At 45.6% G+C, this 21,014-nt stretch overlaps 1 protein-coding gene across 1 annotated transcript in view; it reads left to right on the top strand.

Annotated features, from left to right (window-relative positions):
- LOC126293719 (uncharacterized) overlaps nucleotides 1-21,014 on the top strand; it is a 180,607-nt gene that overhangs the window by 147,635 nt on the left and 11,958 nt on the right. Inside the window, exons 4-5 of the mRNA XM_049987031.1 lie at nucleotides 2,951-3,022; nucleotides 16,208-16,536. Coding sequence (XP_049842988.1) covers nucleotides 2,951-3,022; nucleotides 16,208-16,536 — 401 coding nt within the window. The remainder of the gene's footprint in view (nucleotides 1-2,950; nucleotides 3,023-16,207; nucleotides 16,537-21,014) is intronic.

The following is a 21,014-nucleotide window of genomic DNA, read 5'->3' as shown; positions in this document are numbered from 1 at the left end:
TGCTCAGGTTTTCCAAAATAATCCGTTAGCTTGCGATTCATTGCAGCAACGTCTTTCATCACTGACCCAAATCTCGAACACACTATTATTTCAGAAAAAATTGACACTTCACGACGCATGATTCGGGCACGATACTCAGTTACACACTTCAGTAATATCAGTAATCGTACTCGGAAAACAAGTGTTCCCTGACAGCACGTGGAAGAGTTGGAAGGACACCCCACTGTTTTTAACAATCGATTGGTCAGTCGATTGTTTTTTCGGCGAGTCGGTTTCTTCACTCGGTTGCAGTCGTCACATAAATTTTACACTCGGTTTCCGGGTTTGAGTTATTTTATTTACATTCTCTTTCGGACTTTTCAGCTACCGTATCAATAATTGATTGGTTTTCAAAATTTAATATCAGATGCGGCCCCGTAAATTTATGTGTACAGGGTGTGACAAAAGGGTACGGCCAAACTTTCAGGAAACATTCCTCACACACAAATAAAGAAGAGATATATTGTGGACATGTGTCCGGAAACGTTTAATTTCCATGTTAGAGCTCATTTTAGTTTCCTCAGTATGTACTGTACTTCCTCGATTCATCGCCAGTTGGCCCGATTGAAAGAAGGTAATGCTGACTTCGGTGCTTGTGTTGACATACGACTCATTGATCTACAGTACTAGCATCAAGCATATCAGTACGTAGCATCAACAGGTTAGTGTCCATCACGAACGTGGTTTTGCAGTCAGTGCAATGTTTACAAATGCGGAGTTGGCAGATGCACATTTGATGTATGGATTAGCACGGGCCAATAGCCGTGGCGCGGTACGTTTGTATCGAGACAGATTTCCAGAACGAAGGTGTCCCGACAGGAAGACGTTCGAAGCAATTGTTCGGCGTCTTAGGGAGCACCGAACATTCCAGCCTATGACTCGCGACTGGGGAAGACCTAGAACGACGAGGACACCTGCAATGGACGAGGCAATTCTTCGTGCAGTTTACGATAACCCTAATGTGAGCGTCAGAGAATTTGCTGCTGTACAAGGTAACGTTGACCACGTCACAGTATCGATAGTGCTACGGGAGAACCAGTTGTTTCCGTACCATGTTCAGCGTGTGCAGGCACTATCAGCAGCTGATTGGTCTCCACGGGTACACTTCTGCGAATGGTTCATCCAACAATGTGTCAATCCTCATTTCAGTGCAAATGTTCTCTTTACGGATGGGGGCTTCATTCCAAAGTGATCAAATTGTAAATTTTCACAATCAACATGTGTGGGCTGACGAGAATCCGTACGCAATTGTGCAATCACGTCATCAGCACAGATTTTCTGTGAACGTTTGGGCAGGCATTGTTGGTGATGTCTTGATTGGGCCCCATGTTCTTCCACCTATGCTCAATGGAGCACGTTATCATGATTTCATACGGGATACTCTACCTGTGCTGCTAGAACATGTGCCGTTACAAGTACGACACAACATGTGGTTCATGCACGATGGAGCTCCTGCACATTTCAGTCCAAGTGTTCGTACAACAGATTCGGTGACCGATGGATTGGTAGAGGAGGACCAATTCCATGGCCTCCACGCTCTCCTGACCTCAACCCTCTTGACTTTCACACATGGGGCCATTTGAAAGCTCTTGTCTACGCAACCCCGGTACCAAACGTAGAGACTCTTCATGTTCGTATTGTGGACGGCTGTGGTACAATACGCCATTCTCCAGGACTGCATCTGCGCATCAGGGATTCCATGCGATGGAAGATGGATGCATGTATCCTCGCTGACGGAGGACATTTTGAACATTTCCTGTAACAAAGTGTTTGAAGTCACGCTGGCGCGTTCTGTTGCTGTGTGTTTCCATTCCATGATAAATGTGATTTGAAGAGTAGTAATAAAATGAGCTCTAACACGGAAAGTAAGCGTTTCCGGACACATGTAAACATAACATTTTGTTTTTCTTTGTGTGTGAGGAATGTTTCCTGAAAGTTGGGCGGTACCTTTTTATAACACCCTGTAGAGTCGCCGATTGCCGGCCTGTGTGGCCGTGCGTTTCTAGGCGCTTCAGTCTGGAACCGCGCGACCGCTACGGTCGCAAGGTTCGAATCTTGCCTCGGGCATGGATGTGTGTACTGTCCTTAGGTTAGTTAGGTTTAAGTAGTTCTAAGTTCTAGGGGACTGATGACCACAGATGTTAAGTCCCATAGTGCTCAGAGCCATTTTGAATTTTTTGGGACGTGCCTTAAGTGCTGTCGTGTGGCTTTTGCCTCTCCTCGTCCCTGTTCCAGACGCCTATCTGCAATACCTTTCCAGAACCTCCAGAGAGTCGGATACGTAATTTCGCAAAGTTTTTAATTTGTTAACTACTTGGCCCAATTTGCTTTTTAAAGTCGCGACAACTGTAAAAAATTTTCAACAGAAGTTGTATAGATATTAATTTTGGAAAAACGTTAACTGAAACAGTATGAATGTGTCAGATAATCTGCTTTAATTAATACCTTAGCACACGTGAAATCATGTTAAACCCGGAAAAAACAAAGCTCAGAGTTGAGGAAGTTGTACCGGCTATTAGCAGGTGGTCGTAATGTTCTGGCTGAGCAGTGTAGTGTCGCAATGGAACCATACGCGAGTAACATCAGAGGAGCTTCCATGTTCGTATCTCGGCCCAACACGCAGTTCAGATCTGTAAACAGGTTTGAATATTAGAGAAATCGACGAAGATACGAAGACAAGAACGGGCAGTAGTTTCTACAGACTCCCCCTAGTCGCCAACAAATGACACTCATAAAAAGAGCCATATATTACCTTACTAAGATATCTTCTCTGCCCGACGCCTCTAAATCCACATAGATGCAATGTATGACCGCAGTGCCCTATAAAAATGTTTACCATATTTCAATAAGGTCCTACTGGAATCCGGAAAGCATTTTTCCTTAACTGGCCCGTGCGTGTTTTCTGTTTCAGTTTTGCAGTATGAGCCAAACAACGCAGCCGCCAAAGAGTTCTACCCACTCATCGTCGAGAAGATCCAGCTCAGTAAGTACTGAAAACTTTTACTGCAGACTCTGCCCTACGTTATACTTTCTTCAGCCGCATCTTTCGCTTTGGGAAATACAAAGCAACACCAGATCTATGGCGTTAATGGGAAGCGACGTCATGCTCAATGGTACAACAAAAGAGAAGTAAACAGAAAACAAAATAAATGATATTAGAGAATATTTTTTTTTTCGATTTGGTTAATGCCGTCCTGGATATCTTCCTACTGTATCGTCTCGCCATTCAGACTTTCACGAACATCATTGATCCACTGATTTCACCACGCATACTGTGTACTGCCCATTCCAACAGAAAATTTATCCCTTTACAACACGTCGTACTTGTATCCCCCATATTCTGGCCAGTTGTTTACACAGTTCTCTCCCGTCGTGCGTTCTTATCTGACCGTAGTTCTTACTACGTCTGTCCACTTACCGTATTTTCCCGGTTATAAGACGCACTTATTTCTTCGAAAAATTACCTCCAAAATTCAGGTGCGTTTATACTCCAAATTAATACAAAATCGTCCAGTGTTTGATTTAAAATTCCCGCCAGTCTCAAAAATGGCCAAATACACACATCAAAAAAGTTTTGCATCACCCCGGTTCAAAGAACCCCTAAAGAGGGACGTTGACTGTGGGTATTGTATCACAGACACAGTCCCTTTGCTTGTTCAGAGATGTCACTAAACGCGTCCAAAGATCTAAACAACCACGCATGAGCAGCGCCTATTAGACGGAGGGGGTCCGACAGCCGATCAGTTCCAGTCATTCCACCAGGAAGGAGGGACACGGCTCGTGTTGTCTGTAGTTCAACCGTGCCTAGACGGTCAGTACCGCGATTCCACCGTGTCGGCATTGTTACTTTTTGCCAGGAAGGGCTCTAAACAAGGGAAGTATCCAGGCATCTAAGAGTGAACCAAAGCGATGTTGTTCGGACATGGGGGAGTTTCAGAGAGAGACAGGAACTATCGAAGACATGCCTCACTCAGGCCGCCCACGGGCTACTACTGCAGTGGACGACCGCTACCAACGGATTATGGCTCGCAGGAATCCTGACAGCAACGCCATCATGCTGAACAATGTTTTTGTGCAGCCACAGGACGTCGTGTTATTACTCAAACAGCGCGCAATAGGGCGCATGATGCGCAACTTCACTCCAGACGTCCATGGTGAGGTCCATCTTTGTAACGATGGCACCATGCCACAGACGGGCCCAACAACATGCAGAATGGACTGTTCAGCATTGGCATCACGCTCTCTTCACGGATGAGTGTCGCATATGCCTTCAACCAGACAATCGTCGGAGACGTGTTTGGAGGCAACCCGGTCATGCTGAACGCCTTAGGCACGCTGTCCAGCGAGTACAGCAAGGTGGAGATTCGCTGCTGTTTTGGGGTGACATTATGTGGGGGCGACGTACGCCACTGATGGTTATGGAAGGCGCTGTAACGGCTGTACGATACGTGAATGCCATCCTCCGACCGATAGTGCAACCGTATCGGCAGCATATTGGCGAGGCATTCGTCTTCATGGACGACAATTCCCGCGTCGATCGTGCACATCTTCTGTATGACTTCCTTCAGGGCAACGACATCGCTCGACTAAAGTGGCCTGATGTTCTCCAGTCATGAATTTATTTATTTATTGTTCCGTGGGACCAAATCAAGGAGAAGCCTTCATGGTCATGGAACGAGTCAATACATGAAATTATAACACGATATTAGAAACAAATAAAATGAAATATAAAAAAAACATATTCAGGTGACAAGTCGTAAGTTTAAATAAAGAAAATCAACAATGTAACACTGGAATTTGCTTATTTTTTTTTTAGCTCTTCCAGGAGCTCCTCGACAGAATAGAAGGAGTGAGCCATGAGAAAACGCTTCAGTTTAGATTTAAAAGAGTTTGGGCTACTGCTAAAATTTTTGTGTTCTTGTGGTATCGAACACGCCTGGGATAGACTGAAAAGGGCTTTTTATGGACGACGTGACCCACTAACCACTCTGAGGGATCTACGCCGAATCGCCGTTGAGGAGTGGGACAATCTGGACCAACAGTGCCTTGATGAACTCGTGTATAGTACGCCACGACGAATACAGGCATGCATCAATGCAAGAGGACGTGCTACTGGGTATTAGAGGTACCGGTGTGTACAGCATTCTGAACCACAGCCTCTGAAGGTCTCGCTGTATGGAGGTACAAAATGCAATGTATGGTTTTCATGAACAATAAAAAGGGCGGAAATGATGTTTATGTTGACCTCCACTCCAATTTTCTGTACAGGTTCCGGAACTCTCTAACTGAGGTGAGGCAAAACTTTTTTTGATGGGTCTATTTGATGCCGCGGGAAACCTATCTCTATCCAGCAACAATGGACTCAACTGGCAGCCGGCCCGTGTGGCCTAGCGGTTCTAGGCGCTTCAGTGTGGAACCGCGTGACCGCTACGGTGGCAGGTTCGAGTCCTGCCTTGGGAATGGACATGTGTGATGTCCTTAGGTTAGTTAGGTTTTAGTAGTTCTAAGTTCTACGGGACTGATGACCACAGATGTTAAGTCCCATAGTGCTCAGAACCATTTGAACCATTTTTCAGCTGGCAGCAGCAGTGCGCCGATACGACGAACATGAGTTGCGGGGATTCACAAGCTTGCTAACATTGTCTCCCTTCCCCCTGCCATCACGAACCCAGACGTCAGTCTATCCTCTGATGCATTATTGCAGTCTACGGTGCCAGTAAACGTGAATTGAAAGTGATTTGTGTTATCGATAGGAGTAGAATATTATTGTCAGTAGCTAGTTTCGTAACGGAAAAAATAAAGGTATTCACCTGATGCCAGCTGTACTATGGGTGATATGCTGCATGTTAAAAACCGCAAAACTATCCCGCTTTTTTAAGTCAAAGCCTGTATATACACACTTATGTATACATTTTCAGTTATAGATATGTTGTGGGATGAAGAAAAAACGATGAAATATTAACAGTAGTTTCTTAATGATATATACACTAAAGCGACATAGAAACTGGTATAGGCATGTGTATAGAAAAAGAAAGATGTAAACAGGCAGAATACGGCGCTGCGGTCGGCAACGCCTGTAAAAAACAACAAGTGTCTGGCGCTGTTGTTAGATCGGTTTCTGCTGCTACGACGACAGGTTATCAAGATTTAAATGAGTTTGAACGTGGTGTTATAGTCGGCGCACGAGCGATGCGACACAGCATCTCCGAGGTAGCGATGAAGTGCAGATTTTTCTGTACGACCACTTCACGATCGTACCGTGAATATCAGGAATCCGGTAAAATATCAAATTTGCGACATCGGTGCGGCTGGATAAAGATCCTGCTAGAACGGGACAAACGACGACTGAAGAGAATCGTTCAACGTGTCGGTAGTGCAACCCTTCCGCAAATTGCCGCAGAATTCAAAGCTGGGCCATCAACAAGTGGCAGCGTGGGAACCATTCAACGAAACATCATCGACATGGGCTTTCGGAGCCGAAGGCCCATTCCTGTACCCTTGATGACTGCGCGACACAAAGCTTTACTCCTCGCCTGCGCCCGTCAGTTCCGACATTGGACTGTTGGTGACTGGAAACATGTTGTCTTATCGGACGAGTCTCGTTTCAAATTGTATCGAGCGGATGGACGTGTACGGGTATGATGACAGTCTCACGAATCCATGGACGCTGCATGTCAGCAGGGGACTGTTCAAGCTGGTGGAGGCTCTGTAATGGCGTGGGGCGTGTATAGTTGGAGTGATATGGGCCTCCTGATACGTCTAGATACAACTCTGACAGGTGAAACGTACGTAAGCATTCTGTCTGATCACCTGCATCCATTAATGTCCATTGTGTGTCCCGACAGCCTTGGAAAATTCCAGAAGGAGAATGGGACACTCCACGCGTGCGGAATTGATACAGAGTGGCTCCAGGAACACTCTTCTCAGTTTAAATGCTTCGACGGACGACCAGACTCCCCAGACATGAACATTACTGAGCATACGTGGGATGTCTAGCAACGTGCTGTTCAGAAAAGACCTCCACCCCCTCGTGTTCTTACGGACTTAAGGTCAGCCCTGCAGGATTCATGGTGTCACTTCCCTCTAGCACTACTTCAGAGATTAGCCGAGTCCGTGCCATGTTATGTTGTGCCACTTCTGCGTGCTCGCTGAGGGCCTACAGGATATTAGGCAGGTGTACCAGTTTCTTTTGCCCTTCAGTATTTTTATATACAGGGTGACAATTATTGACCTACATGAAAAAAACATAAATTAGGTACAAACTATATGGCGTACACGCAATTTGTTCGACACATAAACGTAAACACAAAAAAGCACTGCGTCTTGAGGCCACGAGGGGCCTACCGGTACCATCCGACCGCCGTGTCATCCTCAGGGGAGGATGTGGATAGGAGGGGCGTGGGGACAGCACACCGCTCTCCCGGTCGTTATGATGGTATTCTTGACCGAAGCCGCTACTATTCGGTCTATTGGCATCACGAGGCTGAGTGAACCCCGAAAAATGGCATCAGCGCATGGCGGCCTGTATGGTTACCCATCCCGACAGCGGTAAACTTCCGTGATCTCACGGGAACCGGTGTATCCACTGCGACAAGGCCGTTGCCTAAAACGTCACTACAGATATTCGTATTTACTTTATGACATGTTCGATATGCCTGCCATCCTTGGTGATGATGTGGCGCAGACGAATAGAGAAATTCAGCATGACTGCTGAAGTTCGTGACATCAATGCTGTCTATGACCTCCTGAATGGCTGTTTCCAGATCATCAAAGGTTTTGGGGCTATTGCTGTACACCTCATCTTTAATACAGCCCCACAAAAAGGAATCGCATGTGTTCAGAATAGGAGAGCGTGGTGGCCAATCGAAACCCATATCAAGACCCCAGAACCAGAACGCGGTCCCCAAAGGGCTCCTCCAGAACATCAAACACTCTCCTGCTTTGATGGCATCGAGCTCTGTCCTGCATGAACCACGATACAGCTTGTTGAAATCAGGGTCATTTTGGATAATGGGGATGAAATCATCTTTCTAAACCTTCACGTACTGTTTGGCAGTCATGGTACAATCAAGGAGTGTCACACCGATCATTCCGTGACTCGACACTGCACACCACACAGTCACTCGCTGAAGGTGAAGAGACTCCTCGATCGCGAAATGCGGTTTCTCAGTCCCCGAAATGCGCCAATTTCACTTATTGACGAACCCATCCAAATGAAAATCGCCGACAACAATAAGGCGCGTGACCATGCGCATACTAATTACCACAATGCCCCACAGCCAACCGTGCAGTTTGGACGCCCTCACGCAAACTGACGATTTTATTTCATATACACTCCTGGAAATTGAAATAAGAACACAGTGAATTCATTGTCCCAGGAAGGGGAAACTTTATTGACACATTCCTGGGGTCAGATACATCACATGATCACACTGACAGAACCACAGGCACATAGACACAGGCAACAGAGCATGCAAAATGTCGGCATTAGTACAGTGTATATCCACCTTTCGCAGCAATGCAGGCTGCTATTCTCCCATGGAGACGATCCTAGAGATGCTGGATGTAGTCCTGTGGAACGGCTTGCCATGCCATTTCCACCTGGCGCCTCAGTTGGACCAGCGTTCGTGCTGGACGTGCAGACCGCTTGAGACGACACTTCATCCAGTCCCAAACATGCTCAATGGGGGACAGATCCGGAGATCTTGCTGGCCAGGGTAGTTGACTTACACCTTCTAGAGCACGTTGGGTGGCACGGGATACATGCGGACGTGCATTGTCCTGTTGGAACAGCAAGTTCCCTTGCCGGTCTAGGAATGGTAGAACGATGGGTTCGATGACGGTTTGGATGTACCGTGCACTATTCAGTGTCCCCTCGACAATCACCAGAGGTGTACGGCCAGTGTAGGAGATCGCTCCCCACACCATGATGCCGAGTGTTGGCCCTGTGTGCCTCGGTTGTATGCAGTCCTGATTGTGGCGCTCACCTGCACGGCGCCAAACACGCATACGACCATCATTGGCACCTAGGCAGAAGCGACTCTCGTCGCTGAAGACGACACGTCTCCATTCGTCCCTCCATTCACGCCTGTCGCGACACCACTGGAGGCGGGCTGCGCCATGTTGGGGCGTGAGCGGAAGACGGTCTAACGGTGTGTGGGACCATAGCCCAGCTTCATGGAGACGGTTGCGAATGGTCCTCGCCGATACCCCAGGAGCAACAGTGTCCCTAATTTGCTGGGAAGTGGCGGTGCGGTCCCCTACGGCACTGCGTAGGATCCTACGGTCTTGGCGTGCATCCGTGCGTCGCTGCGGTCCGGTCCCAGGTCGACGGGCACGTGCACCTTCCGCCGACCCCTGGCGACAACATCGATGTACTGTGTAGACCTCACGCCCCACGTGTTGAGCAATTCGGCGGTACGTCCACCCGGCCTCCCGCATGCCCACTATACGCCCTCACTCAAAGTCCGTCAACTGCACATACGGTTCACGTCCACGCTGTCGCGGCATGCTACCAGTGTTAAAGACTGCGATGGAGCTCCGTATGCCACGGCAAACTGGCTGACACTGACGGCGGCGGTGCACAAATGCTGCGCAGCTAGCGCCATTCGACGGCCAACACCGCGGTTCCTGGTGTGTCCGCTGTGCCGTGCGTGTGATCATTGCTTGTACAGCCCTCTCGCAGTGTCCGGAGCAAGTATGGTGGGTCTGACACACCGGTGTCAATGTGTTCTTTTTTCTATTTCCAGGAGTGTAGTTCAATCATTGCCACCTTAGATGCGAGGGCTATTCGGAAAGTAAGGAACGATAGGTCGCGAAATGGAAACCAAATTGAAAGTCAAAACTGTTTTATTTGCAAAGTTAGCTATAACCTCCAGCTACTTATCTCCATAATCGCCGATCCGACTTAGACGTTTGTCGTAGCGTCGTACCAACTTTCTAATACCCTCGTTATACAAGGCAGCCGCCAGTGCTTTCCTCCAATTCTCTACGATGGCCTGCAGCTCGTTGTCTGTGCCAGAAATATTGTCTTCATAGCTAGCGGTTCATGTGAACAGAGATGAAACTCAGAGGGAGACAATTACGGGCTGTATTGTGGGTAACCAAACATTACCAACTGAAAACGATGCAGGAGCATCTTGATTGCTCCTGCAGCATGCGGTTGGGTGTTGTCTTGAAGAACGAAACGCACGACAGTTGTGTAATGTTGGCTGCATAGCTCCAGGCGAAATTTCTCACCAGGCCCTCGTACTTGGCGGGAGACACCGTTGTTCTAGGTATCTTTATGTGCTCCGTGTGTGCTCAGAACTAAAAAGAAGGACGTAACGAGATCTACACGCATACTAGAGACACTGCCCAACACACCTGTGCAAAACTTCATCGGATTTTCACTGTGGTTTCCATTTCGCGATCTATCGTTTCTTACTTTTCGAATAACCCTCGTACATAATTAGTTCATTGGTTTAGATAACTAGTTTACTTATTGAAAACATTAAAACTAAGACATATCATCCATTTATCTTTAGTTAAGACACTCAATAATTCCTAGTGAAATATTAAATCAAATAAAAAAGTAAGGTTTGCAAATTTAGATCGTTTCGTTTTCTTTTTATTTTCTCGGCCACAACTGACACAAAACATATGAAAAATTGTGCAATCTTTGTGTAACAAAAACATACAAGTTTCGCCACATAACAATCTTTCCTTCTTGTTTTTGTAGTTTTCAGGTATAATTCTCTGCACGTCTAACACATATCTACGAAGACCATTTTTTACTCTTTTTTTTTGTCATCATCTGAGTCGTTGGGGATCTGAAAAGTGCATGCTATGCCATTAGAACGAAAATACAAAAAGAAATGTTTTCGCTTATTTAAAACTGTTATTTGACTTGTGCAGCAAGTGTGTATAACGGAAAAATGTGCAGCAGCTGTACTGTAGGACGGAGACGCCGCACCTTTTAAGTTTGTGACACTGATAGCCAAGATGGCCGCACTAGAATCAAAACACACCCAATATAACTTACTGTTAATACAACTACTCAGACATTTGGAACATTTTTACTATTTAGCATACACTAAGAAACAAATTGTGATGCTGAAAAAGTTTTGAAGGGGTATTTATAAACTTACCTCAGTTATTCCCCCTGAGCTTATGTAAAGCCTCCTCGATCAAAACGTAAACACTTTTGTTCTGGGCCAGCTTCCATTGAGCAACTGCAGTCCTGATACGAGCACACTCTGTCGGTGTTTTTCAAAACTATGAGGGTTGCGCAGTCTGTACCGCATGTGGCGCGTCTCCCAGTTTTATCCTACAACAGAAACGGACACTACAGTACGCATGCACTGACCAGACAGATGTAAGACAAAACACTGACACACCATGAGGAGAGGGATAATTGCATGTGGAGCAAGACCACTCTTTCTGACTAGGCGGCTTTATCGAGCCTGCGGCGTCTACCAGCTAAATATGCCACATACACTGAAGAGCCAAAGAAACTGGTACACTTGCCTAATATCGTGTAGGGACACCGTTAGCACGCATAAGTGTCGCAACACGACGTGGCATGCACTCGACTAATGTCTGAAGTAGTGCTAGAGGCAACTGACACCATGAATCCTGCAGAGCACTCCATAAATTCGTAACAGCACGGGAGGGAAGAGATCCCTTCTGAACAGCACGTTGCAACGTTCATGTATGGGGAGTTTGGTGGCCAGCGGAAGTGTATAAACTCAGAAGAGTGTTCCTGGAGCGACTCTGTAGCAATTCTGGACATGTGAGGTGTCGCATTGTCTTGCTGGAATTGCCCAAGTCCGTCGGAACGCACAATGGACATGAATGGATGCAGTCTCTGTCGGTCCATTACGGCAAGGGGACATCAGCTGGTACGTACTTTACAATTCAATCAACTCTACCAACAGCCATTAACTTTAGGTTATGAAAATGAATGGATGCAGGTGAACAGACAGGAAGCTCACGTACGTGTCACCTGTCAGAGTACTATCTAGACGTATCAGGGGTCCCATATCACTACAACTGCACACGCCCCACACCATTACAGAGCCTCCACAAGCTTGAACAGTCCCCTGCTGACATGCAGGGCCCATGGATTCATGAGGTTATCTGCATACCCGTACATATCCATCTGCTTAATACAATTTGAAATGAGACTCGACTGACCAGACAACATTCTTCCAGTCATCAACAGTTCAACGTCGGTGTTGAAGGGCCCAGGGGATGCGTAAAGTTTTGTGTCGTGCCGTCATCAAGGGTACACGAGTGGGCTTTCGGCTCCGAAAGCCCATATCGTTGATGTTTCATTAAATGGTTCGCACACTGACATTTGTTGATGCCCCAGCTTTGAAATCTACCGCAATTTGCGAAATGGTTGCAATTCCGTCAAACTGAACGATTCTCTTCAGTTGTCGTTGGTCCTGTCCCTGCAGGATCTTTTTCCGGACGCAGTTATGTCGGAGATTCAATATTTTACCGGATACCTGATATTTGCGGTACATTTCTGAAATGGTTGCATGGTAAAATCCCCACTTCATCGTGGACTCCGAAATTCTGTGTCTCATCGCCCAAGCGCCGACTATAGCACCACGTTCAAACTCACTTAAATCTTGATAACCTGTCACTGTAGCAGCAGTAATCGATCTAACAACTGCGCCAGACACTTGTCTTATAAGGGTGTTGCGAAAAGCAGCGCCGTATTCTGTCTATTTACGTATCTCTGTATTTGAATACGCATGCCTATACCACTTTCTTTGGCGCTTCAGTGTAGGTGTTTGCTCAACCAGAATACGAGAAAAGGCTCCACTGTGCATGGAGGAAGAAAACCCTTTCTTTTTAGGTGCTGAATGTACCCACACCGAGTCAGTCCAGCTAAATATGTCACATGGCTGTTTGTTTGCCCAGAATAGAAGGAAAGGGTCCATTGTGCATGGAGGAAGAAAATCCCGACCCTACCCACTTGGGGTCAATGCAGCTAAATATGCATGCGAGGTGCCGGGGCTAGCAGTGTATTTAACACTAGATTCTTCTAGAATCTTCATATGGAAATGATGCTCTAAGCCCACCCTTTTCTAACTCCGACTTTTGCTGTTGCATACGGATTAAGAAGAAATGCGAACTGACTGTAATCGACCCTGCAAGTGGAGTAGAAATGATTTTGGCACCTGCAGTAATTTAATTGGATAGAAATTAATTAGATAAAGGAAAGTTTCATTGTCATATGTGAGAAATGAAAGGTTTGCTCTACCGATTAACAGAATGAAAATTCTGACCAACAATTTGATTTATTATGACGAAACTCAAAATAATAAACTAAACACATGAAACATTTACAATACATCAAATTGGATACTCAAATAAATGCTGTGAAGGTGAAGTTGTCCATAAACTAGATTGTGACATTTATGACCAAGTGTATGTGGAGCCAATTCCTTGCAACTCAAATCTTTAAGAGAAACACCCAGACAACGCAACATTAATTGCTGCTACAGTAGTGATAGCTCAGACAATGAACACCCAAGACAGAACAAAGTTAGAAAAGACGAACAGGCGCGCTCTGCTGAGCTCTGATTATCACGTAGCAAAATTCCCTGATTTGCCGGTGCTGCGGACGTACATTACCAAGCTGTCTTCTTAACTGCAAGGACACGATCTGGCGTACCGGAAGCGATGGCTGGTTCCTTCGACGTCCCGTCGTGGTGATGATAATGTCGCGAGTATAGCCCGAAACAAATTATCCTGGTCTGGTTGTTCCAGACTGAAGACTTCCTAGCAATACAAATGCGCCTCCGAGGGAGATGAAGAAGGCTCGCCACACAACCACTAACGGTACAGTGATTTTAACAAGCGAAGTCACACAGTAACTCAGATACAGTCAACTTTAGCCAAAACTGCCCAAGACAGACAACATAGGCCGCTTGTACGCAGAACGTCAATTGCCAACTGTACTCGGAAAGTTACATTGAAGTCGAAACTTCAGCAACTTCGTTAAACAGTTAGAATTAAATGAAAGTATATTAGACAGCCAACGGAAGGCAGGCTGTCCAGAGCAGCGAGAGCTCAGTCTTGTAACCTACTCCAACCGAAAGGCGAGAGCCGACTCTGCCAAGAGGTCTCGTACAAGCCAAACACTTAACATTACTGCCCCCACCACAGTGGCCATGGTTAAACATACCAATCAGCAACTCGAAAACCGGTGGAAAATTTCACTGTATTGCCAAAGCACTACTATTCCTTTGCTACGTCACGGAACTATCGCCTGGCAAACCAATCACAGTTATGATGTTGCAGAAAACGTGGGAATTTGCCCCCCCAAGACTGCCTGGGAACACAAGTCATCCCCACGCTTCGCTGGTAGCCCGTCAGAAAGTGTTTTCACTAAGTTTCTGCGAAGTAACGGAATCTCTAACCCCAGCCGCTCCTTCAGGCCCCTGTGAGCGTGTCGCCCCCTCTTTTATGACAACGTCGGCGTCTGCACAGCATCCACTCAACTCCCTCACACCCGTCGGCTTAACCTTTTCAAGATCAGCAGAACCCGCCTGACACCGGACCACCCGAGTGACGAGAGACGCTGGGTGGGAAGTCTGCGTGTGAAGGAGTAGCAAATTTTCACCGCATGTAATTAGAGAGGAAAATATTCATACCTTCTGAGTTCCCAATACTAGCCTTGTAATGACTATATTCGGCTGTACTTCCCCAAATCGAATTACTCAGAGTAATATGTAAATATGAGGGGAGGCAAGTCACTGTGTGCATCGTAAAGGCATACCACCTCTCATGCCACACGGCTGTTTGTTCACCCAGAATATGAGGAAGGATCCATTGTGCTGGAGGAAGACAACCCTTTCTTACTAGGGCGCTTTACCTAGCCAGTGGGGTGTTACAAAAAGGTACGGCCAAACGTTCAGGAAACATTCCTCACACGGAAATAAAGAAAAGATGTTATGTGGACATATGTCCGGAAACGCTTAATTTCCATGTTAGAGCTCATTTTAGTTTCGTCCGCCTACGCTCCATGGAGCATGTTATCATGATTTCATACGGGATACTCTACGTGTGCTGCTAGAACATGTGCCTTTAAAAGTACGACACAACATGTGGTTCATGCACGATGGAGCTCCTGCACATTTCAGTCGAAGTGTTCGTACGCTTCTCAACAACAGATTCGGTGACCGATGGATTGGTAGAGGCGGACCAATTCCCTTGCCTCCACGCTCTCCTGACCTCAACCCCCTTGACTTTCATTCATGGGAGCATTTGAAAGCTCTTGTCTACGCAACCCCGGTACCAAATGTAGAGATTCTTCGTGCTCGTATTGTGGACGGCTGCGATACAATACGCCATTTTCCAGGGCTGCATTAGCGCATCAGGGATTCCATGCGACGAAGGGTGGATGCACGTATCCTCGCTAACGAAGGACATTTTGAACATTTCCTGTAACAAAGTGTTTGAAGTCACGCTGGTACGTTCTGTTGCTGTGTGTTGCCATTCCATGATTAATGTGATTTGAAGAGAAGTAATAAAATGAGCTGTAACATGGAAAGGAAGCGTTTCCGGACACATGTCCACATAACATATTTTCTTTGTTTGTGTCTGAGGAATGTTTCCTGAAAGTTTGGCCGTACCTTTTTGTAACACCCTGTGTATGTCAGAACTTTAAAATTGACATTAATGGCTCTTGTCAAGAAAGAATTACGAACACTGGTACACGATCCTGTTAATACACATTCACAGAGAAAACCAAAATTTTAGAGCCAGACAAAATCACATAAGGGCCAATGTAGTAGCAAACATACATCGTGAGAAAACCACCATTACATAAGGGGTAGTGAGCTTAAAGCACTGAAGGTGCATCATAGCTTCCTGAGGAAATTAACCACAAAGTTTACCAGCATTAATGTTATACCATAAGCAGTACAGGTTTAAAGCCTTCGTAAAATTGTCTACAAGCAAGGTTCAACTGGGCGTTCAGTATATTACCGTCCTTGAGCTGAAGATGTTTGAAAATTTGTATCTCTTCCCACAGATCTAATCTACGCCCATTGACTTCTCTGTGTAGGATAACAGTGCCTTCTAAATGTTTAGGCGTATGACTGGCTATCAGGAGGTGTTCAGCGAAAGCAGAAGTGAATTAATAATTTGCGGCACGTGTCCGCAGTGGAAGCCGCCAGCCTGGACAGCAGCAACGGGAACAGCGGCGAGGGCGAGGACGACGACAACGGGAACCACGTGAGCTCGGGGGCGGCGCTGACCGGCGGCGGCTGCAGCTCCAGCAGCTCCAGCAGCAGCGTCCACTCGGAAGAGGAGGGCCGCGCCTCGGGCTGCAGCCACTCCGAGGGCGACTCGGACGCCACCACGGCCAGCTACTCCAGCCTGGAGGACGACGACGCCGCCGCCGCCGCCGCCGCAGACCGCGACAACGGCAACGACGCCGCCGCCGCCGCCGCCGCGCTCGCCCCCGGCCTCGGCCCCACGCCCGCCTTCCAGGTGCGTCGCGCCGCTGCCCGCCATTCAACTCAAGTGTTCGATTCCACTCGTATTCACTGACGAGGGAACCTCCCCACCGCACCCCCCTCAGATTTAGTTATAAGTTGGCACAGTGGATAGGCCTTGAAAAACTGAACACAGATCGATCGAGAAAACAGGAAGAAGTTGTGTGGAACTATGAAAAAAATAAGCAAAATATACAAATTGAGTAATCCATGTGCAAGATAGGCAACATCAAGGAGCGTGTGAGTTCAGGAGCGCCGTGGTCCCGTGGTTAGCGCGAGCAGTCGTGAAACGAGAGGTCCTTGGATGGATCAACAACGAACTGAAACGGGTGTCTTTCGACGTCCGCCCAGAGCAGATACAACGAACAAATTGAGATTTTTTTTTAAAACTCTTCCCTCGAGTGAAAATTTTAATTTTTTATTTTCAGACAATTATTATCTGTCCGCCCGTCCGTCCGATGCGAGGTAACGGCGCTGTAGTATGGTGACGCTACACCTAAACAAACATCGAAGCACACGACGTCAGTCGACTACAGCGCACGGAAGAGAGAGTATTCCTGCTAACGAGGTTCCCTGGCTGGCAGTTGACTGTTCGCTACTTTGGAGGAGAGTGCATTAAATACGTGAGATGTATTCCGTGGGCAATATGAATCCATCAAACGTAGAGGACGGACGGACAGATAATAATTGTCAGAAAATAAAAAAAAATTAAACTTTTCACTCGAGGGAAGACTTGAACCAAGGACCTCTCGTGCCGCAGCTGCTCACGCTAACCACTGGACCACAGTGTTCCTGAGCTCACACTGTCCTTGATGTTACCTATCTTGCACATGGACTACGCAGTTTGTATATTTTGCTTATTTTTTTCATAGTTCCATACAACTTCTTCCTGTTTTCTCGATTGATCTGTGTTCAGTTTTTCAACGCCTATCCACTGTGTCAACTTATAACTAAATCTGAGGGGGGTGCGATGGGGACGTTCCCTTGTAAGATGGTATCTGTTCTTTCGGACATAGTTCTTTCGGACATGTCCGAAAGAACAGATACCATCGGTGACTGAGCGGCCCGTTAGAATGAAATTACAATGAAATGAACACCCTTAGCAGCTTACAGTCGTTGACACACGTCAACGGGGACGGGTGAAAATGTGTGCCCTGGCCGGGACTCGAACCGGGGATCTCCTGCTTACATGGCAGACGCTCTAGCCATCTAAGCCACCGAGGGATCCATTGTGCTGGAGGAAGACAACCCTTTCTTACTAGTGAAGAAAAGATGTTATGTGGACATATGTCCGGAAACGCTTAATTTCCATGTTAGAGCTCATTTTAGTTTCGTCCGCCTACGCTCCATGGAGCATGTTATCATGATTTCATACGGGATACTCTATGTGTGCTGCTAGAACATGTGCCTTTAAAAGTATGACACAACATGTGGTTCATGCTCGATGGAGCTCCTGCACATTTCAGTCCAAGTGTTCGTACGCTTCTCAACAACAGATTCGGTGACTGATGGATTGGTAGAGGCAGACCAATTCCATGGACTCCACGCTCTCCTGACCTCAACCCTCTTGACTTTCATTTATGGGGGCATTTGAAAGCTCTTGTCTATGCAACCCCGGTACCAAATGTAGACTCTTCGTGCTCATATTGTGGACGGCTGTGATACAAGAAGCCATTCTCCAGGGATGCATCTGCGCATCAGGGATTCCATGCGACGGAGGGTGGATGCATGTATCCTCGCTAACGGAGGACATTTTGAACATTCCCTGTAACAAAGTGTTTGAAGTCACGCTGGTACATTCTATTGCTGTGTGTTTCCATTCCATGATTAATATGATTTGAAGAGAAGTAATAAAATGAGCTCTAACATGGAAAGTAAGCGTTTCAGGACACATGTCCACATAACATATTTTCTTTTTTTGTGTGTGAGGAATGTTTCCTAAAAGTTTGGCTGTACCTTTTTGTAACACCCTGTACATCCTCACAATAAACAGGTACTGAAACTACACATCGTTTGATCTTTAATTTACAGAAATTTCAATTAAAACCTAACTCATTAAATTAACTGAATAAATTGAAAATTTCTTTATTTTTAATAGTTTCTTCTACTACAAGAGTTAAGCCGAAATATTTGTTTAAATGATGAAATTAACAGATATAGTTACACAAACAGTACTGGTGACAGAACTGGTAATTACTTTGGAATTAATTAAGGTCTGGCTTTGCTAACATGTTTTCGAATAGAGCAAAATAAATACTTAAAGGATGCTATTAGTTGTTTTCCAAATGCTTATAATTAGTATAGAATTTATATATGTTTATAAGTCAACAATATAATTTATGTTATGAAACAATTACTGATTTCACCCTATAACAGAAGATATTAACTAGGAATAGTCCAAATAAATTAGAAAATCAATTACATACGTAAAACTAAGCACAAAATTAGATCTGGTATTATATTCTTTAAATGTGAGGGGCAACCTTTCTCTTTTATGGAAATGCAGATTATACTCATGTATGTTAATAGTAATTAGTCAAAAATGACAAAATGAATTTTAGGGAGGCAGAGGGCAAAACAAGAGGGGAAGTGAAAATATCCTGGCTTTCTTCGTCAGCTTGTAAGCTTTTCCGCCTGTGCATAAAAACTTGCACGATTTGTGCAATTACTGCTGTTTTATTTCTTCAAGTGAAAGACTATTTTTGACTGTTGCACACTTTTCAAAGTAAAAGCTGTTCACCAAAAGCACTTCCTTTGCCGGATGTGCTGTTGTAACTGAGACCTTAGATGTTGTGTTTATGTAAAGATTATTATGACAAATGACAGTCACTTTTTGCAAGGTTGCCAAGTGCCACATTACAAATTTTCATTTCTCTACGCCAGGTGTTGCCTTCAATGCAGAGGTGCACTACTTGGTTTGAGGCAAATGTACTGCAGTAGAATGATAGTAAAACCGAAGCTATTGTACCCAATCTGATTGCTCCCAGTCATGATAACAAAACAGTAAAATTATTAGGAATTGATATAGATCAAAAACTCAGCTGGGATACCCACACAGGCAAAAGAGGTGGCAAATTGGCACATGCCATCTATCTGCTGTGCAAGCTGAGGAGCAGTGTCAGTAAAGAACTTCTGCTGTATGCATATTTTGCATTCTTCCATTCGCACCTGAGTAATGGAATACTATTATGGGGCAATTCTGTAGGCACAAAATTAGTGTTTAAATTGCAAAAGAAAGCCATAAGGTGTACAGCTGAACTTAGCCCATATGAATCATGTCGAGATTATTTTAAGAAACTAAATATAATGACAATATCTGGCCTGTATATTTACAACTGCCTTGTCTTCGTTAAAGAGAATCTGAGTAAATTTGACTTAAGGAGAACAGTTCATGACCATAACATAAGAAGTGGACATACAATTAATATGTCTTATGCTAGGCTTGCAAAGACACTTAACAGCTACAAATATCTTGGTCCTGTCTACTTCACCAAATTACCTGAAAATTGATATGGATGAAAAGTAAAGTAATTTTCTCTGCTCAAGAGTTCCTTGAGTATGTGCTAAATGACCCACTTCACTTATGAGAATGAACAATACACTAACGGAAAACTATACATATGCCACACTGTGCAACTATTTTATTACTGTCTCATGTACTTATTTTTAGATATCTGTTTGATTACACTAGTGGGCATTAAAATAGCTACATCAAGAAGAAATGCACATGATAAATGGGTATTCATTGGACCAATATATTATATTAGAAATGACATGTGATTACATTTTCACGCAAATTCGGTGCATAGATCCTGAGAAATCAGTACGCAGAACAACCACCTCTGGCCGTAATAACGGCCTTGATACGCCTGGGCACTGAGTCAAACAGAGCTTGGATGGCATTTACAGATACAGCTGCCCATGCAGCTTCAACACAATACCACAGTTCATCAAGACTAGTGACTGGCGCATTCTGACGAGCCAGTTGCTCAGCCACCATTGACCAGACGTTTTCAGTTGGTGAGAAATCTGGAGAATGTGCTGGCCAGGGCAGCAGTCGAACATTTTCTGAATCCAGAAAGGCCCATACGGGATCTGCAACATGTGGTCGTGCATTATCCTGCTGAAATGTAGGGTTTTGCAGGGATTTAATGAAGGGTAGAGCCACGGGTCATAAAACATCTAAAATGTTATGTCCACTGTTCAAAGAAGTGCCATCAATGTGAACAAGAGGTGACCAAGACGTGTAACTAATGGCACCCCATACCATCACGCCGGGTGATATGCCAGTATGACGATGACAAATACACATTTCCAATGTGCGTTTAGTGCAGTGTCGCCAAACACGGATGCGACCATCGTGATTCTGTAAACAGAACCCGGCTTCATCCGAAAAAATGACCTTTTGCCATTTGCACACCCTGGTTCATCGTTGAGTACACCATCGCAGGTGCTCCTGTCTGTGATTCAGCA

This window comes from Schistocerca gregaria, chromosome 10 (assembly GCF_023897955.1).
Source record: "Schistocerca gregaria isolate iqSchGreg1 chromosome 10, iqSchGreg1.2, whole genome shotgun sequence".
In the NCBI taxonomy this organism is placed as follows: domain Eukaryota; kingdom Metazoa; phylum Arthropoda; class Insecta; order Orthoptera; family Acrididae; genus Schistocerca; species Schistocerca gregaria.
The sequence above is the reverse complement of the archived record's forward strand: the minus strand, read 5'-3'. Positions and strand labels throughout refer to the sequence as shown.